Here is a 22,416-nt window from a genome sequence, read left to right on the forward strand (position 1 = left end):
ATCTGATACGAAGACGATATGCGAACAGTTACGTTCTAGTCCTTTGTGACCTTCCTCAGTGCTCGGTCCGGGTTGGAGGTGGATAACTTGATCACCCATAGATAACATGTGAACATTGCGCAGTGTGCAACTTGAGAAGAATCTCTTCGTAGAGATATGAATTTGGGAACTTCCCAGCAGTGTCATGGATGTCTAAATGTAGGGGTTTTAGGATCGTCGCTGAGGCGGAAGGGGAGAATGGTCGCACGCTGGCACGGACCTTTGTCCTCGCTTGCAAGTACTCGCTGGGTTGAATGCGTCAGCGCTGACGCGCAGGGTCGGACTTGACTTGTTGTTCGTACCGTGCATCAGAACGCTGGAGATTTTGAGCTACTTTGATTTCCGTTCGGCGTCATGACCAATGGTTGGCCCTTCAAAAGAAAGGACTCAGCGAACCTGCCATTAGCGTGATGCGGTTATACTTACACGTCGGTCTAGAATTTATTTAATTAGCGCTCTTGAAAGGAAAGGATTTGGAAAGGATAGGATGAACTCAACGCTAAAAATAGCATAATATGTGTTTATCTTGTCCCTCCAGTCCACGCACTAGACAGGATGTTTGAGCTCCGGCGTGATCCCCGTCGTATTACAAGTCCGCGAAATTGACCTAGCCGTCGTTTTGGGTGAGGTTGCAAATTTGGTGCTACGTGGGAGTTATCCCAGGTCCAAATGTGTGAATTGCTTGATGAGAACAAGATGACTCGAGGGATGAGGAAGTGTTTGAAGGACTGACTGTTCGGTAACTAAAAAGGTGGTTGTAGTCCTTCGAGGTCGAAGTAAATAGGACTGGGTAAGCCTGTAGAGCGCTCAAAACGAAATGTCAGGCCGCAGTAAGAACGGCTAGGAAGGCCTTGGGAATGTCCGTCTTCATGGATGGCGGAACGGTTTGGGAACGGTGTTATCTTATTTGGTAAGAGATCGAACAAGTGATCGCCGATCGATGGCAATCTGCGTAAGAAATCGGCTATCCCGATCTGGAAGACGGAGATGGGCCCATTTAGAAGTCGATCGGAGACGAACTCCGGCTGAACAAAACGTCTACATACGTGAAGAATGCCGCCTTCATTTCATATAAAGCTCAGCGATGTCCTTCAACTGCCGCCTTCCACTCTCCCCCCGCCCCCATGTCCCTGACCACTCTACCAGACGAGGTTCTCAACGATATCGCTTTCGCACTTGTCGCCAGCTCGCCGTTGGGCCCGCCAACCGATCTTATACCGCTACTCTGCACCTCGAAACATCTGAACAGGGCGTTACATTTCAAGAAGAGCACCGGACTATATGCGCGTATCGCGAGGCTCAAGTTCGACTGTAACGCGGTAAAGCGCCGAGCGTTCAAACCATACGCAAAGGACTGCGCTGAACAGCTCGTTCACGCATGTCTTTGTATTCAGTTTTTCCGACGGGGTAACGTTGACGATGACGATGTCGTTGACCACTTGCCGACTGCGTTTATGCTTATGTTGGAAAACGACGGGAAGAATCGCGCGCAGCTGGAATGGGCGGGGATCGAGTCATTTCTCGATCAATTTGTGCGTAGGCGGTTATACGATAATCGCATGACGAACGATGGATGGCCGTTGGAGACCCCCCACAGTTCGTCCGCCCTTTGGTTGACGTGGATGTTTGCTACGAAAGGTCAGTAGTCATCTTGGCTTGTTCTCCACGAATCTGACATTTTCTTTGCCTTCATGTAGAAAAAATCACCTCGCAATCGCCTTACCAACAGACCCAACTCTACCGTATTGTTTCGGCGTTTGCCCTTGTTCCTTTCCGTGTAAGTGCATACTATCTACCCATGCTATTATACTAATATTTTGTCGTTACCGCTTTATAGTACGCCTCGGCTTATGCACCTCCTACCCACTTTGACCTGCCGCTGTCGGCTTCGAATCCAGACCAACAACACGAACTCTTCACCCCCACGCCGCATGGCTCGTACCCCCTCTACCAGCAAGGTGCCCCCGCAAATCAAGTTCATTTCCGGTCTCGGCCGGATTTTGCTGTTGGACCTATATCTATCCCCGCAAAACTGCTTTTCGTTGCGCAACAAGAATCTCACCCATTTTATGCACCTCACGTTCCTCTGGACCGCGCTGATGCAGACCAGCAAGGCAGAATTGGGCCGACAGCAGAAGATCTTCGTGAAGTCAATACGCACCAAGGCGCAAAGTACGTCCGACAGGTCAATTGGGATTGGAATGCTGGAGTTGCGAGATATCTGGATAACGGCAAGGTCGCACCTGAGGACGCTAGTTCGATGTGGGACTGCGATTGGTGGAGAGCGAGGCAATGCGGTGATTTGTGGCAGCCAATGCCAAGGTGGAGGGTTGGCACTGTCTACGTACCTGGCTCGTTGAGCGGTTTGTGGCAAGGAAGATGGGAGGTGAGTACCAACTATCGTTTCAAGTTTGACCGTTCTTTTTTTCTGATGTTACTTTTCAGCTCACTTCGGAGGAGTCTCATGCCAGGCTTCTCGCATCGCCCGCATACCCACCTGCGTTCAGTGGTCAAACCCTCTACGCCATTGCGCAGCCCATGTTCATGCGTCTCACGGAACACCACTACGTCGCCCCTCCCACCATCAGTACCTCCAATCCAAACGCCCCTTCGTCTATTCAACGACTTGCTGGCCCAATTCCGACTCCTAAAGCCGAGCCCGCGATCATCCTCACAGACACCGGGGACCACGAGGAGGTTCCCCTTGACATGAGCATGCAGAACGCATGGATCCCAGGTCGAGAAGGTGGCGTCTCATGGGAGGCGAACGGCCTCAACTCGGGTCTGCGTGATGGCTGGGGAAGGGATCGGTTCCAGGCTACGCCAGAAGACGTGCAAGAGAGGGAAACGATCACTTTTCGTTTGGATTACGATCAACGAGGAGCCGGGTACGTCTATGAGACGTGGGATCGGACGAAGAAGGGCGTGCATGATCTGTATGACGTCTTTGGGCAGTCGGCGGCCTCTGCGGCTGCTGCCTCAGCTTCGTCTTCGTCGAATGCTTCCGTGCACGAACCCCCAAGTTGCGCGCGGTGCAAGAAACGCGCTGCGCTTCTTGCTCGGATGAGGAAGGGTGATTCGGAAGTGGTGGAAAAGATCTTTGAGCGTGTTGGGCTCGGGATGAGTACTGTCGGGAAGCAGTGTTCGAAGCCTTCTGCCAACGACGAGGATGAAGATGATGAAGACGACGACGACGAAATTGACCTGGATACCGTATGGGAGCTTGACGGCTTCAATGTTGACCCCCCTTCCTCAAGTTGCTCGACAGACTGTGGCCAATCATCGCAATCGGAGTGCAGTGCCGACAGCGAGGACGAAGATGACACGGAAATGGAGCCAGAGCTTCGTGGACAACCGAGGGCTCGTAATCCTTACACTGGTCAAGTGTATGAGGCTACTAGGAACATAGCCGACAAGGAATATCTAAGGCCTTGCGATGGAGTTGAGGATGTGCTCCTGACCGGCGAGGCACGTTCTTCTTCTATTTTCTTTTTAGTTGTTGTCTGACGGGGGTTTCTTAATAGGTCGATGAGAAACATGCGCAGGCATGGAATAAGTATACGTTCTACGGCCGTGTAAGACCTTGGGACGGGCTCGTTGGTATCCTCAGGAGCGCCGTACGTCTCTTTCTCCTCTTCACACTCACGTTTACTGTCAGCTCATTCAACTCCTCTACAGGGCAACCCAATCAATCATCTGTTCTTCTACGGGTACCTCGTCGGTGGCGAGACGCTCGTAGGCAACTGGCGCCTTGCGAGTACGGATCCCTTTGTGCCCACCTGGGAGAGCGCATTTGTTCTGAGCAAACGCGAGGAATGAACACGTTGCTGTTGGCGCTATTCAATTCACTTCGACCCAGGCTCCGCAATCACCGTACCAACAAACTCAACTCCACACCCCGGTCACCACTTTCAGGGTTCAACATTCAATGTTCAGCCCATGTATATATGTACCCTTGTGATTACGCGATATCGCCGACGCTCGCAGATACTTCATATCCGAGTACGATTTGGTCCCCCACTGTTGGCTCAATACTGGCTGGACCCGGCGCTACAATAAAATTATCAGGTCAAGACCCATCCTGACATGGACCCACTGAAAAACGGGATATCTTTTCCTCCGACTCCATCGCCTGGCCCGCCATTCATCTTCCTTTTTTCATCTTGGTTCGTTCCTGCATTAATTAGACTTAGACTCTTTCATTCCCTTCATCTTCAACGTTTCTTGTTTACATACCCCCACACCCCGACCACCACACACGCACGCGTCATTCAGGAATCACCCAACACGCGTCACCGAGATACACGAGTCCCAATCACCATGCCACTGCCATTTCATGATTTGTACACACGCACGCATACCCTTTTGCTACTGCCATTTACGTTATTTATTGTGTCTGTGTTTTTACGTTGTGAACCATACTACATATTTATTGTTACCTGTTGCGGGCAGGTGCTGCAAAACGTATACTACTTACATATTAAGTAGAGTTGTTGTGAAAGACTTTCTTTGTCCGTGTCATACGTGCATTGAGTAAGTCATCACTTTGAAGCATCCTCGTAAGATAAGTTGTCGCAGTCTATACGCATGCTTTCTTGTATACTAGCCTGTTACATGTGCATCAAATAAGTCGTAAGATAAGCAAGTTCCTATACGCTATTGCCCGCAAGAATCTCGTCCACTCTGAGCCCGACTGCTACAGTGCCGTTCGCACATCATAGTTGAGCTCTTTTGTGCCGAATCAGTCAACATAGAACCAGGCGTTATTCTTGGTGTCTGTGGGAGACTTTAACCCTTCTTTCCTGCGTTCAAAGAGATCACAATCATTTCAGTCAGGCTTCGAACGCCACACGTAGGGTGAAGGACTGATGCACGGTGTGCGCATGTACGTACAGTCGACTTGGTGTGATGATGCAGCAGCAGCTCATGAGAGATCCTGCGGTCCGTGGTCCGTGGGTCCGTCCACGCAAAGATGACACTGCTGTTGGATGTGTGTGTTCACGGCAGTCGGGTAGGATTGTGATAACTGAGGAAGAGCCTGAATCAAGAGTTCGTCGTCATTGAACTTTGAGCAACCTTGGAAGAAAAAGCGCGTCTGATGCTGACATTGGATTGCGTAAATGTCATCTTCGTAGAAACCCTGGAAGAACGTTCCAACACTTCTGAGCATATCCTGGGCGCAATTCCGTACGGTCCAAGAAGGTGCAGAATCTGGATCTGTACTGGTGAAGGGATAAGATGCATGTGTTCTCGCTGTCGTGTGGGGGTGTTTGGATCAAGATTCCTTTGAGCACGATAAGAGATGCGGAGGAAGGCTGACTAGATTGACTTCAGTGCCTTTAGATTTGTAGGTAAGGTGTTACGGGCGAAAGACCTAGATTTTGACCTCTACAAAATCCCGTGTAACCTCCCTGAATATGTTGCCTTGTACTCAATCGGCGCTCAATGTAATGATCTCCACTGCACGTAATACGCATGCTGAATCAATCATGGCCACCAACGAGCGTGAAGGTTTTGGGGTGATGGCACTGAATTTATTCCGGAGATTGCAGGGCATTGAAACATATATGTAAGAAGGCTGCGTTGAGTCCAAAATAGACGATGCTATGTGGGGGCGAGAACACCCGATGCGCTTGCCAATTGGTTCTCTTGGCAAGGTTCGCCGAGAACAGAAACAAGCGCTGGGCTGGGTTGAATTGGGACATTGCCTTTGGGAAGGGCGTGAGAGGATGGGAATGGGAAGCGAGGAGCGGTAAAGAATCCGCAGCCTTCAGCTTAATCTAGTAAAAGGGTAACATTTCAGGTGCAGCTCGGTGTTAGACGTGAGGACTCTGAGGAGCGCCGTTCCATGATATATGTCGAGTCGACTGTGCTCCAAGTTTAGACAGGCAGCTTGAAAAGTTCGGGTCGAGTTTGTAAAATGAGCGAGCAGATTGTGTCGAGATTTGGCATGAAACCAAAGATATCATGAGACGTTCGCAACGTCCGTCCCGAATCACAAGTTTGATCATGGAGATTCGGAGGGTAAGCCTGACTCAGTGTGAAATGAATTCGTTGAACCTGACGGCAATGCGAGTCTTGGTATCTGCTGAAGAGTCCTAAACCTAGTCTTGACACCCTTTTTTGAAAACAAAAACAGCACGTTACGTGGTCGTCAGGGCGCATTTTGCACGATGGGTGGGACCCACAGGTGGTCGGAGGTTGCGAGCTCCGCCGCGCGAACCACCTTCTGGGCTCCAGAGTCGTTCCAGACTGTCCTAGGCTCCCGACCATCAGAACCGTTCCTAGGCTATTCATTTGAGTAAAGCTCGTTATAAAGAAGGTAGCGCATCTCACATAGCTGATGGCCATTCTCGAATAGCACTTCTCTTTCAAGTGGTCCTTCGTACAGGTCGAAAGCATTCACCGGACTTGGGTCCAGGATGTTTATGATTAACAAAATTCTCCCCCGTCTTACTTCCGAATCGACAACCTCAACAACGTAGTCCAATATAGTGAGTCAGAAAGAATTCGATAGACGAACGCAACTTCAGCGAGTAGTAGTTAGAAACCTGCGCTCCGAGTTCAACATCAGACTCAGAACATGTAACAAATCAAATAAAAACCCTCAGAAGAAATCGATCACCACATCAGCCGAAGGGGGGAGCATTCTATGATGTTGAACTTGCATCCTGTGGCAGGAGGGATCATTCCAAACGCTGCAGAAACGACCATGTCTGGAAGGTAGGACAGAGGAGGGAGGAGGATGCGGCTGACATAAGCAATAGATATAAATTATCATAACCTACACCCCAGTCTAGGATATAACTTGTAACTCTCTCTAAACCGTCCTCAGCAAGTCCTCAGCCTCCTCTCGACCACAAAATGGTGGACGATACATTAAAATTTTGAACTAGCCACCCCATGTGGTTTCCCGAGAACAATATCGACCAAACGAAAGGCACCCATTCCAACCAACCGGCTGTTTGAAGGTTTTCGATGCTCCCTCATGATCTTGGTGCGGACGTACGTAGGCAGTGGACTACGTTCGTACCATTTCACGAGTCCTATCAGGCCCTCAACGTTGGAAAGTTTGAGAAGAAATACTTGTTCCATAATCAAGGCTGTATCTTCTCCTCTTGTTAGCCTGCGTTAAAGGTTCATGAGGGTTATAATCTTACCAGCAATCATTTGCTCGCATTTGCAGGAGTTCAGTTTATTGGAGTACCACGTGAGGACCTCCGTGGCATATGGCGAGCCCAGGTTGCCGATGACGCGTGGTCCTTTGTCGATATCTTTAGAGAGACAGAGCATAAACTGGAATAATGTCGCTTGAGTTTAGGAAGAATTAATTGGCATCATGAACTAACAATATTTGTTGCTTCCGAATCCGAGGCTAACCATGAGATATTCCAAACATCCAACATTGCCCTGCGTTCAATTGAGGAGGGCCATGTGTCACAGTTATCTTGTCAGGGAGTATTGTGAGTAAATAAAATAAACCAGGTGTTATGATTTTCTACCTTGAAAGCCCTTCCTGTGATTGCGGACAATTGAATTGATGGAAATCAAAATATTTCTTGAGGAAAAAAATACCTGACGCAAGCCTCTAACTTTGGACGTGTGTCCGCCGATTGTGCAGTTGCGAAGAGAAGTGTTAATTCGTTTGCCATAGAAAGGTTAATTTCCTCAGTTGGGCGGCTGAGCGCTTTCAGCGTCTCTTGTATTAACTCTGTCAGACGACTGTCGTTAGGTGTCGATTTGTGAGCTTCATGAAGGTCAGTTTATTTTTTTGAACCACAAAAAATTATTCCAAGTGTCACTCACTTTCCGAAAGAGCTAAGACCGCCTTGGGAGGATGTGGTAGAGCTAGTAGGGGGTCTCTGTAATGTTTGTTAAATTTCTCTTTTGCCACCTGTTTGGCCTTTTCCTCAAGTTCAGCGTCGTCTATCTCCTCTTCTTCCTCATTTTCCTCTTCAAGACGTTGTAAGACATCTTGAACGAACGTATCAAATTTTGTAATGATCGCTAGAACGGGAACTTTGCACGCGCGTCTTTAACAGCCGAGAAAAAAAAATGAAAGTTCAATACCTTGCCAAATGGCGGAGAAAAAGTCCAGCTCAGCTCGTTGGATCGGTCTGGAGTTCATTTCTATACAGTACCTATTAAGGAAAAATGGATGAACTCAGTGATTTGTTTGAAGAAAGATAGCGGTTATTTACGAACCAGACCATATGTAGCCTCTGGTACACATCTTCCTCCTTATTTCTTTTCTCAATAAAATTCCTAACGACCGCAACTTCCTCCACCTTGCCTGCTTCAAATCCCTCGGAGTCGTGGGCGACGAGTTTATCGTTGTTTTGAAATACTATTTCCTTCTCGATGTCGTGATGGCCTCGCTGTTTTATAAAACAGAAAATAATCAGTGGCTGAAGTTAACGGAGGTATGGCGTTTTTTACACATGTACTAGGTGCATCCGCCTTAGAAACCTGTTGAGAGCTTATATATGGAACAAAATACTTAATTGTCTTACCACATCCTCCCCACAAACCTAAACTTTTGTCAAATACTTTCCAGCGGTTGTGCAAGTTGAGTCATACCTTACTTAGAATAGTTGTTTTGCCGGAACCAGTCTTGCCGATGATCAAGAGCCTAAATCTCTTGCCTGTGCTGAGGAAAAATAATTTTGCATTTATTTCTTTGGTCTCATCAAAGGCGACGTACTCACTTGATCTTGGCCGGTTGAGGGACAACTTTTCTATCGTTCTCGACCGTAGGTCGCGAGGAGCAACAACCCATGCGCGTCGTGTATAAAACCCCCAATTCTGTGATTGATATGCAAGACCGCAAAGCTAGCCTTGTCGCAACGAAGCGCAAGGCCTCAGGAGACTGTAAAGGTTGAAGTTAGAGAGAGGCGCTCGCCGCTCGCCCATTTTGAAATGATAGGTCCGAAATCATGTGATGTAATACCGCCCTTCCCCTACCCAGCCCTCTCAGGTAGCAATGCAACAGTACTGGATGCCTTCGATAAGGTTTCCAAATTTTCAAAGGGAGCCGGCTAGTAGGCTACTCTTCATGAAGGTCTGCTTGATAGGTGCAGCGACCGGATTCAAGCCGGAGCCAAAACCGGAATCGTCATAATCATGGCTTTGACAGGGTGTGCGTGCCTTGAGCACTGGGCCCATTATATCTTGATTTCTGGCGCTTAACACAACGACCATCTTGCCACTCAATGCTCTCTTCTCCTCGTAGCCAATATCGGAGCCCTTCGCCAGTTGGAAGCACCGACTCCGACGATGATCAGCTACGCTCATACTTCGACCGCGTAACCAAAGGATGTGATGTGTTCAGAATCCTTTTGGTTGGTAAAGCGGGGTCAGGAAAATCCACCCTTGTTTCGGAGGTATTCGATTTCGAGTTGGATCGAGCAAATGTGCAAGACTTTACGGTACGTCGTCGCCTCCTCTGTATGCGATTGCACCTTTGAAAAGAATCCAGGTTGGCGATCATGACATCAACCATGAGATAACGTCTCCCAATAACCAATCTCTTTCCCTCCACGATAGCAAAGGAATAGAGAGTGGATCTGCTGAGAATCTCAAGATAATAACAGATTTCATCGAGAATCGCAAAGGCCGACCGTTTTCTGAACAACTTCACGCTATCTGGTGCGGCTTTCCCCCCCAAGTTATCTCTGTCCTGCTGATGATATAGTCAGGTATTGCATCGAAATTCCGATCGCTGGACAACGACCATTTGAAGGCGGCGACGTTGCTCTGTTTCGTTCCTTGCTGGAGACAAGAAATAAAGGTGAGAAACCGGCATCAACGTCAATCACATATTTACACTTATCGCTCTTTAGTGCCCGTGATCGTCGTCTTTACCAAACTCGACAGGTTGCAATTTAGGGAACAAAAACGCCTCAAGAAGCTGTACATAGATCAAGGGATGGACCCCAAATCGGCGCAGGCCAAGGCGAAGCTTGATTGTGTCGCTGCTGCCAAAAAGCAATATGAGACTTCTTGCGTAGCGATCCTACAATCAAAATTTGTGCCCGCGGCATGGACGCGCTTCTGCCCTGTATCAAACAAGCGTAATATGGGCGCTTCGTAATCTTCGTCATATGCTCATGTTTTTCCCCTTCGTTAGAGCACGACTCCATAACAAACTTGATCGAACTCACCAAGTCCACCCTCCAGCAATCAGAGTCTTTGAACATTCTTTGGGCGTCAGCGCAAATGGTAGCGCCATCCACCGGCTTGCCGTGATTCCCTTTCTCATCCAATGCATCAGGTTGATATTGATCTCAAAGTTGAAATGTCGTTGGAGTGAGTAGTCTCCTTTGAACGTTACTACGACCATCTAATTACAAATTCACAGGGCTGGGAAAAACAGTCGGCCCCATCTCCCTTGAATAGAGTTCATAATTGAATTTTTTTCAGTGTATTGGCCTGGCCTCGGCGCAGCGCTTATTCCTTTGAAGGGTGTTCGTAGGATTACCATCCTGACAATCCTTGGCAGAATCCACTCCGACATCGTACGGCTGTGGAACTTCAAGGTATGGAGTTTAATTATGGTGTTCCTTCCTCTTTTCAACTGGCCTATGAGTCCACAGGATCCTGAAAAGGTGGGCGCACTTCCAAACGTGCTTGCCACGCTGTTGAATTCTATTTTTTTTCCGTCAATTCCGGACATAGATTTTGCTCGGAGCTAACATGAGAACGATGATTCGAAAGCTATTCATTGAGCCCATTGTTGCGCCGACATTGGAAGGCACGCCAGGCCCCGATGCTGAGGGCACCAAGATAATCGAGAACATCGCGCAGGCTGTGATGAACCCCGGGGCGATCGCACCTGCCATCGCGGACGCTGCCAAGGTGCTTGATGAAATGGTAGTTGCAACTCCAGCCACGGCTAGGGTGCTCATGGCTTACGTTACTGGTAATATCTCCTTGGCTCCATCAGTTGCCGAGGTTGACTTCCTGTTTAATTCAGATTTGACTTTGGGAATGGAAGGGCTTTACTGGCTAGTTCGTCCTCGCGAGAACAAAGCCGTTTTCCGTCAAGATATAGTTCATGCTTTTACGACCTACCGCGCGTCAAGGCAGCGAGGAGATGTCCACATGTTGATTCGGGACTACATTGGAGATGAGAATGTTCGTCGACTAGGAACTTGATCACCTAATCTGCCTCTTTTTGATGAGAATTTTCATCTAGATAATGCGCTCGTTCAGCAGAGAGAAAGCTCTCAAGAAGGTTGGCGAAATTGTCGCTAAGTCACGATTTGTGAGTGGCACTTTGTGGTTGACTGTGATGTCGGTGTATCTCAAAGAATTACTTTATATTTAGGACCCTCAAGAAGTTTTCAATGACCTGCAGTGACAGGTTGTTCTTTGAGGCGCTCGATCATTAGCGTTACATATCTTATAACCTCTGAACAATCTTTTTTTACTCGGGAGTCTTCAAGGCGGCCTACTTGTATGTTTCGCTTTTCTGTATGATGTATGTCATCTCCATTCCATACTTAATATCGAATTGTGTCTTTAAAGTACGGGGCAATTCAATACTGGTACTGGGAGTGTTGGAATTTAGGGATTGTATGGTGTTCGAGAACAGCTAGGTTCAATTTCCAACGGCTCACAATGTTTATGTGGGAATCCTGGGGTAAGGCCTTGCAAAACGAAGTGAGAGCGCGGGAAAATGCACCAACAGTTGATCCTACCGTGACTTGCGCTTGACTTGCGCACATCATGACCAGGAAGAGACAAGTCTTATCTTCCACCAACTCTTTCGCGATTGATTGAAAACTCCAATGGACGAAGAAGATCTGATCGATTTTTACGGCGAGCTGGCCCAGTTGGCTGAGCCTTACCAAGATCTTCCATTCGAAGAAGTGGAACTGGACGAGTTACTAGAAGGCCGGTCGGATGTCCCCAAGAGGACCCCGTATAACCCGTACTTCCATGGTTCGTCAATCTCACTTGTCTTTATAGGCTTGCATTGAACCACGCATCTGAAGCAAATTACATGACCGGTTGGATCATGAAGGAGTTAAGATTGAAGAAGCACAGAACACACTTAGGATGCAAACAGTTGGATTTGAATAGGTTTCTTATGCTGCCGAGTGATGTTCTGTACGGGGTAGGGCTGTTCGTTCCGTGTTTTTCGAATTCTTCCTTACCTTTCACCCAGATATGTGAGTGGCTACACCCTGTGGATCTGTATCACCTAATGCAATCTACCAGAACATTCAGAGGCGTGATTCTGAGTCAAACATACAGAGGGGTGTGGAAAAGTGCTTTCCGTCTGTACGACGATTTGCCAACTTGCCCCGAAGATGTATCAGAGCCACAATGGTCATCTTTATTATTCGGTCCAGACACTTGTGATGTGAGTTGCCTCCTGCGTCTTGAATGCTGAGTGGACCAGCTCATATTAACTACTGCGTCAACAGATTTGTGGGAATCACGGGGCCCTCGTTGACTTTGCCTTTCGGAAACGGCTATGTTGCACATGTAGAGTTAGTAGTGCATGGTCTGTGGCTATTTGTGCTTAACCTCTCTTTCGGTCAGAGCACTCACGTGGGGAATCGACGCGACATGTTCTACATCGTGCCAGACGATCCCGACGACAAGCTTTTCATTGTTTGGTCACTCGTTCCAAAATCATTCCGTCACGGTAACTGAGCCAGTTCTCGTGACATGAGAGGGCTCAATCTAAATAGGAAGCACAACCTATTTTACTGACAACCCGGCGCTTGTTGAACACATGGAGGGACGCTATGCTCGATATTTGAGAAAGGATGTAAAGGCAAAAGTCGACGAGGTCAAGGGGTTTCTGGCCGACATCGACGCAGAGGTACCAGGCGCTACCGAAAGCTATCAAACTTTCTTAATTGACACTGCAGAAAAATGTGAAAAGAATAACATTGTGCGTACTTTTGTAACCTTTGCAACCATTTCTCATTGGAGTAGAGTGCGCGAGGAGCCAACACATGGGCGCAAGGCGTTTATGCTGATATTTCCTGTGACCAGGAGCACTTACAACGGGAATCACCAAAGAGGTAAGCGGCTATGCCCGTTATATTATGATTTTGATATGCTCAGATACCTAAACGCAGATGCCTGACCCGACTTGTGAACACTGGACATGATTTACGTGATACAATTGCTGCTGAACGGCTTGTCCTTTGTGGGTTGTTCAGAGCTAGGCGTATCATACGAGTCACGGGCAAGGGTAAACACCTTACCATGCCATGCCTTCCAGTTTCCAATGATCTATTCTTCCAGTCTACCGTGAAATCAAGCCCGATATTGAATCGATGGTGTACAGAAAGAAAATGAAGAGGTTGTCTTGGGAACGTCAAAATCTCGTCAGGTCATATTATACGGAGTATCGCATGACGCTGAAGCCAGAACAGTGGGCATATGTCCCACCTCTTCACCAAATTTCTAGAGACAGTCTATTCAGTGATTTCCTCTCCTCCGAAGCTGATCCTATGGCTGAGCTTTCGAGGGAAACCGCGTTAGCTCGTTTTCCTCGGCTTATATCAGAGTTCATGGACTCACAGATCGCACGTCTGGCTTCACTGCTGCCCGAAGAGACTGAATACGTCATCGCCCCCGTTTTCTTTTGCAGGTTATGCTTGGACAGTCAGCTATGTGGTGTGGCACTGCGGCTGGACAAACATTTGTCCACACATGAGCAATAGTCGTCCAAGTTATGATAGACTTTGCCATATGAATCTACGGTTTAACTCGGTCGGCTACTCTGCTGTATGTTCTCTCATCCGCTGTTTGGGGCTTGATCCCGCGACAACGACACCAGAACATCTTGACCTGATTGATGCCCGCTTTTTCTGTGAAGCATGCCCCATGTCGTCTGTACGAGGCGTTCGAGGTCGGAAAGCACTTAAGTGGACGGAATGTGTACGTTTCTTTTGAATCCATCATCTCAGCTATTGACAGCTCTATAGATTGACACATGCAACGATGGAATCAGTATACTTTTGGCAGCTTCTTACACCAGAAGCGACACAGTTTGTCAAAGAGCATGAGCCCCTCTTTCCCCCTGCCGAGGCAACCGCCTGGGGCTGCAACCACTGCCCAGAACACTTTGAGAAGAGTGTTTCCCTTTCATGTGCGAAGTCTCACGTCAAAGAAATGTTAGTTTTTCTCTGATCTTTCGCCCCTCGATCTAAATCAACATTCCATCGCTGTAGTCACAACATGGAGTGGCCAGTCATAGGCAAAGATGTCATCGCGTACAAGCACCAGTTCCACCTCCAGCCGCGGGGATATGCTTCTTGGAGGCCATTCCACTACGCACTGGAACCGCCTTGCCAGTTCATGTGCAAAATGTGTCCGAAGCGACCTGTTTACCAGTTGTGGTCGATGCAGGATTTGATACCACATCTGTGGAGGAAGTGAGCACCAGCATCCCTTAACTTTGAGAGTCGCTGGTTAATGTATCCCTTAGGCATCATGTACCCGGGCCTCGTCAACATGGCCATTGGGAAAAAGTTGAACTTACCGTGGCGCGTTGAAAGATTTGACACTCTCAATTACAACTGCAATCAAGTAATATGATTTTCGGTTTCCGATCCAGCTCTTGGCCCCTTTTCTCGGCTAGTTTGACTCTGGCAGCTGCTTGCTGCTTCGGACTTCATCTGTTCCGTTCTCGCTCCACTGTCCAGTTGCGCAAGGTAGAGGAATAATATTCATTATTTACAACAGTACGATCCTGTTAACAAGGAGGGAACATCGGGTTACCTAGACTCGAAACCATCACCCTTGAGAGTCTCGAACCCTTCTCGTAGAGGAGCCACTCGCCTAGCAGGTTTCACTGGCTTGTTGGAGGCCGACGGTGGAAAGTTGACGTTGACGCGGAGGCGACGGCGGTCTGTGGCCGCGCAAACCGCGGGCACGGTTGGAAAGCGAGTCTGAGTGAAACGAGGTCCGAGTCGTGGTGGTAGTCAACAAACCCAAACGCGGCTTCTGGCTGGCTGAGGGACCCAATAACTTCACGCGGCGTGCAACAAGTGGCAAGCTGAACCTGCCGGTCGTCAGACTCATTGTACTCGTGTGCGCGAAGTGGCAAGGGCAATTGCTAAGCGTGACGAAAAGCGCCGGTTGTCGGTGGGGTGAAGTGGGTGGTATTGATGGTGATATGGTACCTAGGTCGAATGTTCACGTCAACTGGGTGCTATGAATGTCGTCAGGTAAAGGAGGCGTGAACAATCATGAAGAGCTCACGAAGGCCTCCCTACAATCGAAGAGTAAACTTTTCCAGTCAGTGTGATGTGTCTCGAGAACGACCCACAGTTAGTTAAAACCAAGTTAGGAGTCCTAGGACATGCTGTTGGCGCATCTACTGGACAAGTTTTCCAGCTCTCTAGGTTTGCACATGGGGGCGAATCTTTCGAAAAGTAACGCAGTTACACTCCATCGAAGCACTGTTGCTTGACTGTTGCTCAGATGTCTACAATTATGGCTGCTCTTGCTGCATCTTTGGCTGAAGAAGTGTCAACCCTGTTTCGCCCTTCCGTATCATCGCGTATATTTCTGTGCTTTTGTTTGTTGCTGGGCTTCGGGAAAGATCATGAACACCTTGTAGAGATTTGCGTAATCCAGCATAATCCCCGTGAGTTTTACCTTGGTTTTTTTCCAGCTGTCCAGCTTTTTCAGCAATTATGACAACACGGAACAGAGTATTGTGTTCGTGTGGGGGTTTGGTGGGGGTCATGGTTTACTTTCGCAGTATGGAACAAGTGTGACTCCCGAGGGCAATTTGCCTCCGTTCAACTTGAATTTGTCCATTACGTTCACTCTGCTGGTTGACGCTTGGTTTCAACGCGATGTTTGGCGAGGTGCTAATAGTAAGGGTCAAACAACATTGAAACAACACGACGCGCCCACGTGAGGGTGAGTCACAGCTCTCAAAACATGCATATGCATGAGGTGCTTCGTTCATTGAAGAAGTTTTGCACAATCTACCGATTGAGCTAAATAGGCGCCTTCTTCATAAATGTATATCCCTATACATAAGCCCTCCATGAGGCCCCAGGTTCAATCCCTGGGAAGCAAAGTTTCACATTACCTCGATAACTAGATAGGTCGCTACTGGAGTCTATAAGCCCTCCACAGGCATCTCTGGGTAAATGTATAGGGATATACATTTATGAAGAAGTTTTGCACAATCTACCAATTGAGCTAAATAGGCACCTATTTAGCTCAATTGGTAGATTGTGCAAAACTTCTTCATTCATCAAATCTCCATTGTTCTGCAAATGTGGCCAGTGGCCGGTGGCCTCGAATTGTGGCCTTGATTTTTGGCCTTGATATATAACACAGCTTCAAGTAATGTGAGTTCAGTGTATTTTCTAATCCAATACTCGAAATGGCAAAGCTCACCTGCACTTTTTCGCAAAACACAGTTGCGCCTTCGTCACCGTTGTCTTCACCCCCTGTGACGCCAACCAAACCCTCGCAATCTCAGGAGGCACAACCCAATTGTCCGTTATTGCCCCTCTTGTCCCCACCGGCTAGTCAGGCTGCCCTAGCACCTGAAACTGTACCCGTTACTCTGCAGAAGAAACATCAGGATGCACAACCTGATCTTTCGAGCCCATTATCCCCCACATCTTCCCCAGCTGCCAGTCAGGCTTTTCAAGTCCCTGAAGCTGCTCCTGTTACTCTGCAGAGGAATCCTAATCATAAACCCTCAGTCGACGACACACCTATGGGTCCTACTTCGCATGGAACGGACGCAAGTCGTTATACAAAGGCCCTTCATTGAGGCTGAACTGAAATCACACATTTATGATGGTGGTCGCCACTTTGCCGATAACACATTTTGCAGCCATGTCTCTCAAGATTCTATCACAAAAGTTCTCAACGACGCCAACCTTTACTGTGAAAATCAATGGGTGGGAATTCCTGAAGCAGTCGACAAAGAGTGTGAGTTGTACGTGCCGTACTACAAAATTTTCACAGGCCTGCTCGAGCACGCGAAGGTGGAACGCACCTGTTGGGTTCTCAAGAGCTATGCCATCCAAGCATTTCATATATAGAGGGTATAGATAACACCAAGCTGAAGTCGTCACCAGACTTCATGGTTCAAGGCCACAAGTTGTCAGCATTCCCACCAATGGAATCAACTAATACAGGAGACTACATTCCCGGTGGTGATAAGAAGAAAAAATTTCCCTATAAGTCTTGCACTGCACTTGTGGATATCAAAACAGAGAAGGATGCATTGGAGTCAAACTTTATGAACCATCTTGTCCAGCTCACTGTTTACACTCGGTCAGTTTTTTAATTTTGTGAGATGATCGCTGTGCCAGTGGTGCTCATTTCCTTATTCTTAGTCAATGTTTCATCCAACAACAAAACAGATTTTTTGTTTACGCCGTCATTCTGACCAAACAACACGTTTGACTCTATCAATTCAATCGAAGTGGCATCCAATACTCCGCTCTAATCAATATACACGACAATCCGTCTCATTTTGTTCGTATCATGCTTGGTGTCGCTTCCCCTGATGCAGAGAAAGTCGGGTTCGATCCCAATGTCAAATGGGAAGGAAAATGCTGAGTTCTCTATACACTGGATGAAAACAGAATAAAAATCCAGTACAACCTGACGTCTGCAAAACCTCTTTTCTGGTGGTGTGCGATTTGTGGTCAAGGCACTCAATGCCATGCAGTCACCAGCCCAGATGGCGAGAAGCATCTCGTCAAAGAAGCCTGGCGGTTGAAAGATCGGACGCCGGAATGGCAGTTTCTGGAGGAAGCCAAGGGTTTGGCTGGAGTTGGGCAAATGATCACTCATGAGGAGACCAAATATACCACAGCCAAGTACAGGGGGATTGACATGTCGAGCTTTGTTGATGAGCCAAACCCCGCGTTCCATGATAGGATATTCTCTCAGACCACACTTCAAGCCTACGGGGAGCCTATAGACAGGTTCGAGACATGGCTTCAGCTGCTGTATGCCTTTCGTGATGCTATTGCTGGTAAGCTTGGAGTATCTACATAGCTCTCTTCGTTGACAACTCTCCTTCATCCAGGTCATCAAAACTTGTGGAACAGAAAGATTTTACATCGTGACATTAGCATCAACAATATTCTACTTGGGAATGAAGGTGCCGAACCTGGTAACTGCGGTCTTCTGATAGATTTGGATGTGGGGATTTGGATGGATTGCATCACCAGCCTGGCCGGCGCTGATTTCCACACTGTTTGTGTTGTCTATCTTGAGCTTTCTATATATCTGACAGGGTGAATTAGGGGACGCGTGCATTTCAATCTGTGATGGTTTTGAGAAGTGCACTCTTTGGAACCAGGTCTGCCACTCACGATTATCTCGACGATCTGGAATCCTTCTTCTACATTCTTTTTTGGATTTGTTGCACTTATGAGAAGGCTAAATGGCCGTGCCGTGGAGCACTCCCCCCTGCCCTGACAAAGTGGGAAGACGACAACCCCCAATTTTCATCGAATGCGAAGTTTATGACCCTTTCAGTCTCTTTCGACAAAGACACCCCAATCTCCACCTACTTCAGTGATATCTTCCTCGATCTCTTCAACAGTTTGCGCCAATTTCTCAAAGGTCAGGTTGATAAAAAGTTGCACTTGTGGAATGCACCACAAGGGTCTCTTATGGCCCTGATGCCGCAATCAGAATTGCACTATGCTGAAGTTCTCAGATACATCGATGTCGCTATCAAAGCTGTGGAGGCCCTCCCAGAAGAAACGACACTGCAACCTCTTACGACCCCTGAAAAGCGAACTTCAACAGGTCCACCTGATGACTCCCCAAGGCCCAAAAGAAAGAAGACTAGGCCCCATAAAGACTCGGCAGGAAATGAAAACCCATTTGCATCAACAATTCCCTCCAAGCTGTCCCTTCAATCAACTTTCGAATGAACCAGATTCTGCAACGTTTTTATTTTGGAACATACATACTCATTGTACACTAGCGTTTCAGCACATATGTAGTCTTCTGTATGCATATTTTTGACATAATTCAACACGACTTTTCGTCTCACTTAACCTCGACCATTGAACCCATCTATAAAAGAGACAAACAACAATTCGTAATATTGCTGATTGGCGACACCTTGAAACCAAAGAACACATCTCTTACCCAATATGCCGTCATTGTGTGCTGCGTGATGGCATCCGCGCATGCATCATGACTGGGAACAGTCAAGTCTTTCTTTCTACAAACTCTCTTGGGATTGATTGAAAACTCCAATGGACGAACAAGATCTTGCCACCTTGAATCTGGTCAACATTCCCAGCGACTTGCTGGCCGAGCCTTACCAAGATCTTCCATTTGAAGGAGTGGGAGTGGACGAGTTACTAGAAGGCCGGTCAGATGTGCTCAAGAGGGCGCCATATTGCCCATACTTCCATGGTTCATCAATCTCACTTGTCTTTACCAGCTTGCATTGTTAATCACGCATCCGAAGCAAATTACATGACCAGGTGGATCATGAAGCAGTTAAGATTGAAGAAGCACAGAACACACACAGGATGTGAACAGTTGGATGTGAATAGGTTTCTTATGTTGCTGACTGATGTCCTGTACGGGGTAAGCCTATTTGTTCCGTGTTCAGACTCTTCCTTGCCTTTCGTCCAGATATTTGGGTGGCTACACCCTGTGGATCTGTATCACCTGGTGCAATCCACCAGAACATTCAGAGGTGTGATTTTGAATTAAACATACAGAGGGGTGTGGAAAAGTGCTTTCCATCTGTACGATGATTTGCCAACTTGCCCCCAAGATGTATCAGAGCCACAATGGTCATCTTTATTATTCGGTCCAGACACTTGTGATGTGAGTAGTATCCTGTGTCTTAAATTCTGAGTGGGATCTAGCTCATATCAACTACTGCGTCAACAGATACTGTACTAAACTGTATGGTGGCAACGTAACACATAACACTGACCCGATTTTGTTGCTTATTTCTAGTGCTTGGAAGTCCAGTCCCAAGACTGCAAAAAGACCGCAACTGGACCGGACCAAGACCGCAACTGGACCGGACCAAGACTGCAAAAGACCAGACCTGCAGTCTTGGTCTTTCAGATTTGAGATCACAAGACCGCAAAAAAACCGGTTTACATGGATCGGTCTTGTCGGTTAAGACCGGTCTTTTGTACCTACATAGAAACCCTTCAAAACACACCTAAGATCATATTTTTAGGATAAAAACTGACAAAGATACATAAAAAACTGTAAAATATTTCGTGAAAATAGCAGATGTACCTTAGTATTTTTGTATATACATCAATTCTCAACGTAATTTGACGTTCTTGCACTCGTTTAGAAGCTACGAAGAATGTTAATAAAATTACCGACTCACAATTGCAAAATCTATGGCATATTTAGCTGAAAAACCAGTCTTGAACTGGTTGTAACCAGTTTGGACCAAGACCAGTCCAAAGACTGAAAAAGACCGCAGTCTTGGTCTTTTCCGGTCCTGGTCCGGTCTTTTGAGGTTTTAGGAACTGTGTGGACCGGTCTAGGTCTCGGTCTTTTCGTTTTGGGTCAAAAAACCGGACTGGACTGGACTTTCAAGCACTACTTATTTCACTGGTTGTCACACTTGGCAGGGATTGTTCAAGACCATTGTATGCCTAGCCGACCTCTGCTTACCACTCAAAGAGGAGCGTGGGATAGCAGCAAACAGGGTCAGCCTCTGGCTAGTGATGTGCCAGGCCCGGCCCAAAGCCATAAGCCAGCCAGAGCCAGCCGTCCCAAAGCCGGGCCTTCTTGGGCCTTCGTCAAGGCCCAGGAAAGCCCAAGGCTCAGGCTCACAATGCATGAAGCCTTGAGCCATGGCCTGAGCCATGGCCTGAGCCATGGCCTCAAAGATTGGTGGGACCTTGCTTTGGAGGGGTACGGTTGGTATGATTAAGTAGTTGAAATTTGAATAGAATGCCAGCACAGAAAGGCGGTAACTCACAAGTAACTCACTGTCCAAAATTTTCCCATCGCGCAACATACTCTGGTACATTCTCGGCTGGGTCTTGCAATAATAACCAGTAGTTGCGGCCAAACATCGGTTTCGAGTCCTGATTTTCAAACCGAATTCTGTATACCAATGACGTTCCTGTCAAGCATACAATGCGCCTTTGGACAGTCTCAAAAGTGTGGTGCATGCAAAATTGCATTGAGACGATGTCAAATGGTTGCACGAGTTTTTCAGGGGAAAACGCGAGGCCTGGTGTAACAACCCAGTGCAGCAAAACTAGCTCCGAACCACGAACCATGCATTGGCTCCCAACATCAACACGCTTGATCCTCTGACACCGCTGCGATATCTGAGCGCACGAATCCATTAACTCCCTATTTCCAAAATGAAAGAAAAACGCACCAACTCCAAGCAACTCCCTCACTTGCGCCTTTGCCCACTTTGTCATATTCCCATGACACCCCATATCCAGCCCCTTGCCATGCTGAAACCTATAAGTTAAGTTAAGGGAGGTATGACGTGCGAGGTGAACTGTACGGTGCATGGTCAGGAGCTTTGAAGAAAGTGATAGAGGAGACATACCGTAAACTCCAAAGAACTTGCGATAAGTTTTCGACTAATTGATTGTTTGTGCGTATTTTTCGACTTTAGCACCTGAGCCATGGCTTGAGCCTGGGCCGGGCCTGAGCCAGCCTGAAGCCTTGCAAAAAGCTCAGGCTTGAATATAGTCAAGCCTGAGCCGCTGAAAGCCGGGCCATAGCCGTGGCTTTCGGGCCAAGCCGGGCCTGCACATCACTACCTCTGGCAGACCCCAAGGTTTAATGTGAGGAGCGGTATGCTATAAAAAAGATGTGAGTGATAGAATAGAGAAGAGTTGATGATGATGAATATAGTGACAAGCATGAAAGATGAGAATGATGAGGAAAAAGAGGCTATAGTTGTTGTTGTGGGGATGGATGGTGGTATTGAGAGAATGAGAGGAGCATTACGAGGAATCTATGAGAATGCACAGAGTTAGGCAGTGGGGAGTTGCCAAAATCATGTCAAGGAATTCATGATATTGAGAAGATGAGGAAAGGAGAGAAAAGAGAGCAGAGTAAGGGACATAGCTGTATTTATGTGGAACAGTGTCACTTGATGTTGAGGTATGTTGCAGGGGAAAGATATATGTAGGGAAAGATACTTCTTTGACAGAAGCAATAAGGGAGACTGGAGGTGGTCATGTGAGCAAGGCATGTTGACCATGCAGAGGTAAAGTGCTGGCAAAAAGTACTGCGGGTGAGAATTTTTTTTACTTCAACAGCCTTTCAAAGCCAGAGCTTTTCTGGTTCATATCTGAATACATGGTGGCTTGTTTGAGAATGATGAAATATCCTTTCAAACAGGCATAAGTCGTATCGTGTTTATGTTAGGGC

The 22,416-nt window shown here is 47.5% G+C and overlaps 5 protein-coding genes across 5 annotated transcripts; all 5 read left to right on the plus strand.

Moving 5' to 3' along the window:
• Nucleotides 1–1,163: 1,163 nt before the first annotated feature.
• Nucleotides 1,164–4,560, plus strand: LACBIDRAFT_291837 (uncharacterized protein; the record flags this gene model as incomplete). Its single annotated transcript, XM_001873538.1, has 6 exons — nt 1,164–1,677; nt 1,737–1,816; nt 1,877–2,425; nt 2,485–3,534; nt 3,564–3,656; nt 3,718–4,560. The coding sequence occupies 6 exons, from the start codon at nt 1,164–1,166 to the stop codon at nt 3,856–3,858; spliced, it is 2,427 nt and encodes an 808-aa protein (XP_001873573.1). The 3' UTR covers nt 3,859–4,560.
• A 4,602-nt stretch (nt 4,561–9,162) lies between these two features.
• LACBIDRAFT_321147 (uncharacterized protein) lies at nt 9,163–11,401 on the plus strand (the record flags this gene model as incomplete). The annotated part of the gene is made up of 9 exons (XM_001873539.1): nt 9,163–9,176; nt 9,272–9,467; nt 9,518–9,687; nt 9,738–9,829; nt 9,882–10,112; nt 10,462–10,646; nt 10,756–11,175; nt 11,237–11,305; nt 11,369–11,401. The coding sequence occupies 9 exons, from the start codon at nt 9,163–9,165 to the stop codon at nt 11,399–11,401; spliced, it is 1,410 nt and encodes a 469-aa protein (XP_001873574.1).
• A 430-nt stretch (nt 11,402–11,831) lies between these two features.
• On the plus strand, nt 11,832–14,964 carry LACBIDRAFT_321148 (uncharacterized protein; the record flags this gene model as incomplete). Its single annotated transcript, XM_001873540.1, has 14 exons — nt 11,832–11,985; nt 12,212–12,215; nt 12,265–12,409; nt 12,541–12,697; nt 12,744–12,949; nt 12,994–13,082; nt 13,140–13,210; nt 13,309–13,657; nt 13,749–13,794; nt 13,886–13,947; nt 13,995–14,183; nt 14,241–14,444; nt 14,600–14,723; nt 14,755–14,964. 14 exons carry the CDS (start codon nt 11,832–11,834, stop codon nt 14,962–14,964), a joined length of 2,010 nt encoding a protein of 669 aa, XP_001873575.1.
• Nucleotides 14,965–16,417: 1,453 nt separating this feature from the next.
• Nucleotides 16,418–18,947, plus strand: LACBIDRAFT_321149 (uncharacterized protein; the record flags this gene model as incomplete). Its single annotated transcript, XM_001873541.1, has 6 exons — nt 16,418–16,708; nt 16,746–16,984; nt 17,014–17,325; nt 17,640–18,034; nt 18,089–18,258; nt 18,309–18,947. The coding sequence occupies 6 exons, from the start codon at nt 16,418–16,420 to the stop codon at nt 18,945–18,947; spliced, it is 2,046 nt and encodes a 681-aa protein (XP_001873576.1).
• Nucleotides 18,948–19,277: 330 nt separating this feature from the next.
• Nucleotides 19,278–20,118, plus strand: LACBIDRAFT_321150 (uncharacterized protein; the record flags this gene model as incomplete). Its single annotated transcript, XM_001873542.1, has 4 exons — nt 19,278–19,440; nt 19,666–19,729; nt 19,755–19,863; nt 19,999–20,118. The coding sequence occupies 4 exons, from the start codon at nt 19,278–19,280 to the stop codon at nt 20,116–20,118; spliced, it is 456 nt and encodes a 151-aa protein (XP_001873577.1).
• Nucleotides 20,119–22,416: the final 2,298 nt, after the last annotated feature.

Source organism: Laccaria bicolor, genomic scaffold, assembly GCF_000143565.1.
Source record: "Laccaria bicolor S238N-H82 LACBIscaffold_1 genomic scaffold, whole genome shotgun sequence".
NCBI lineage: Eukaryota > Fungi > Basidiomycota > Agaricomycetes > Agaricales > Hydnangiaceae > Laccaria > Laccaria bicolor.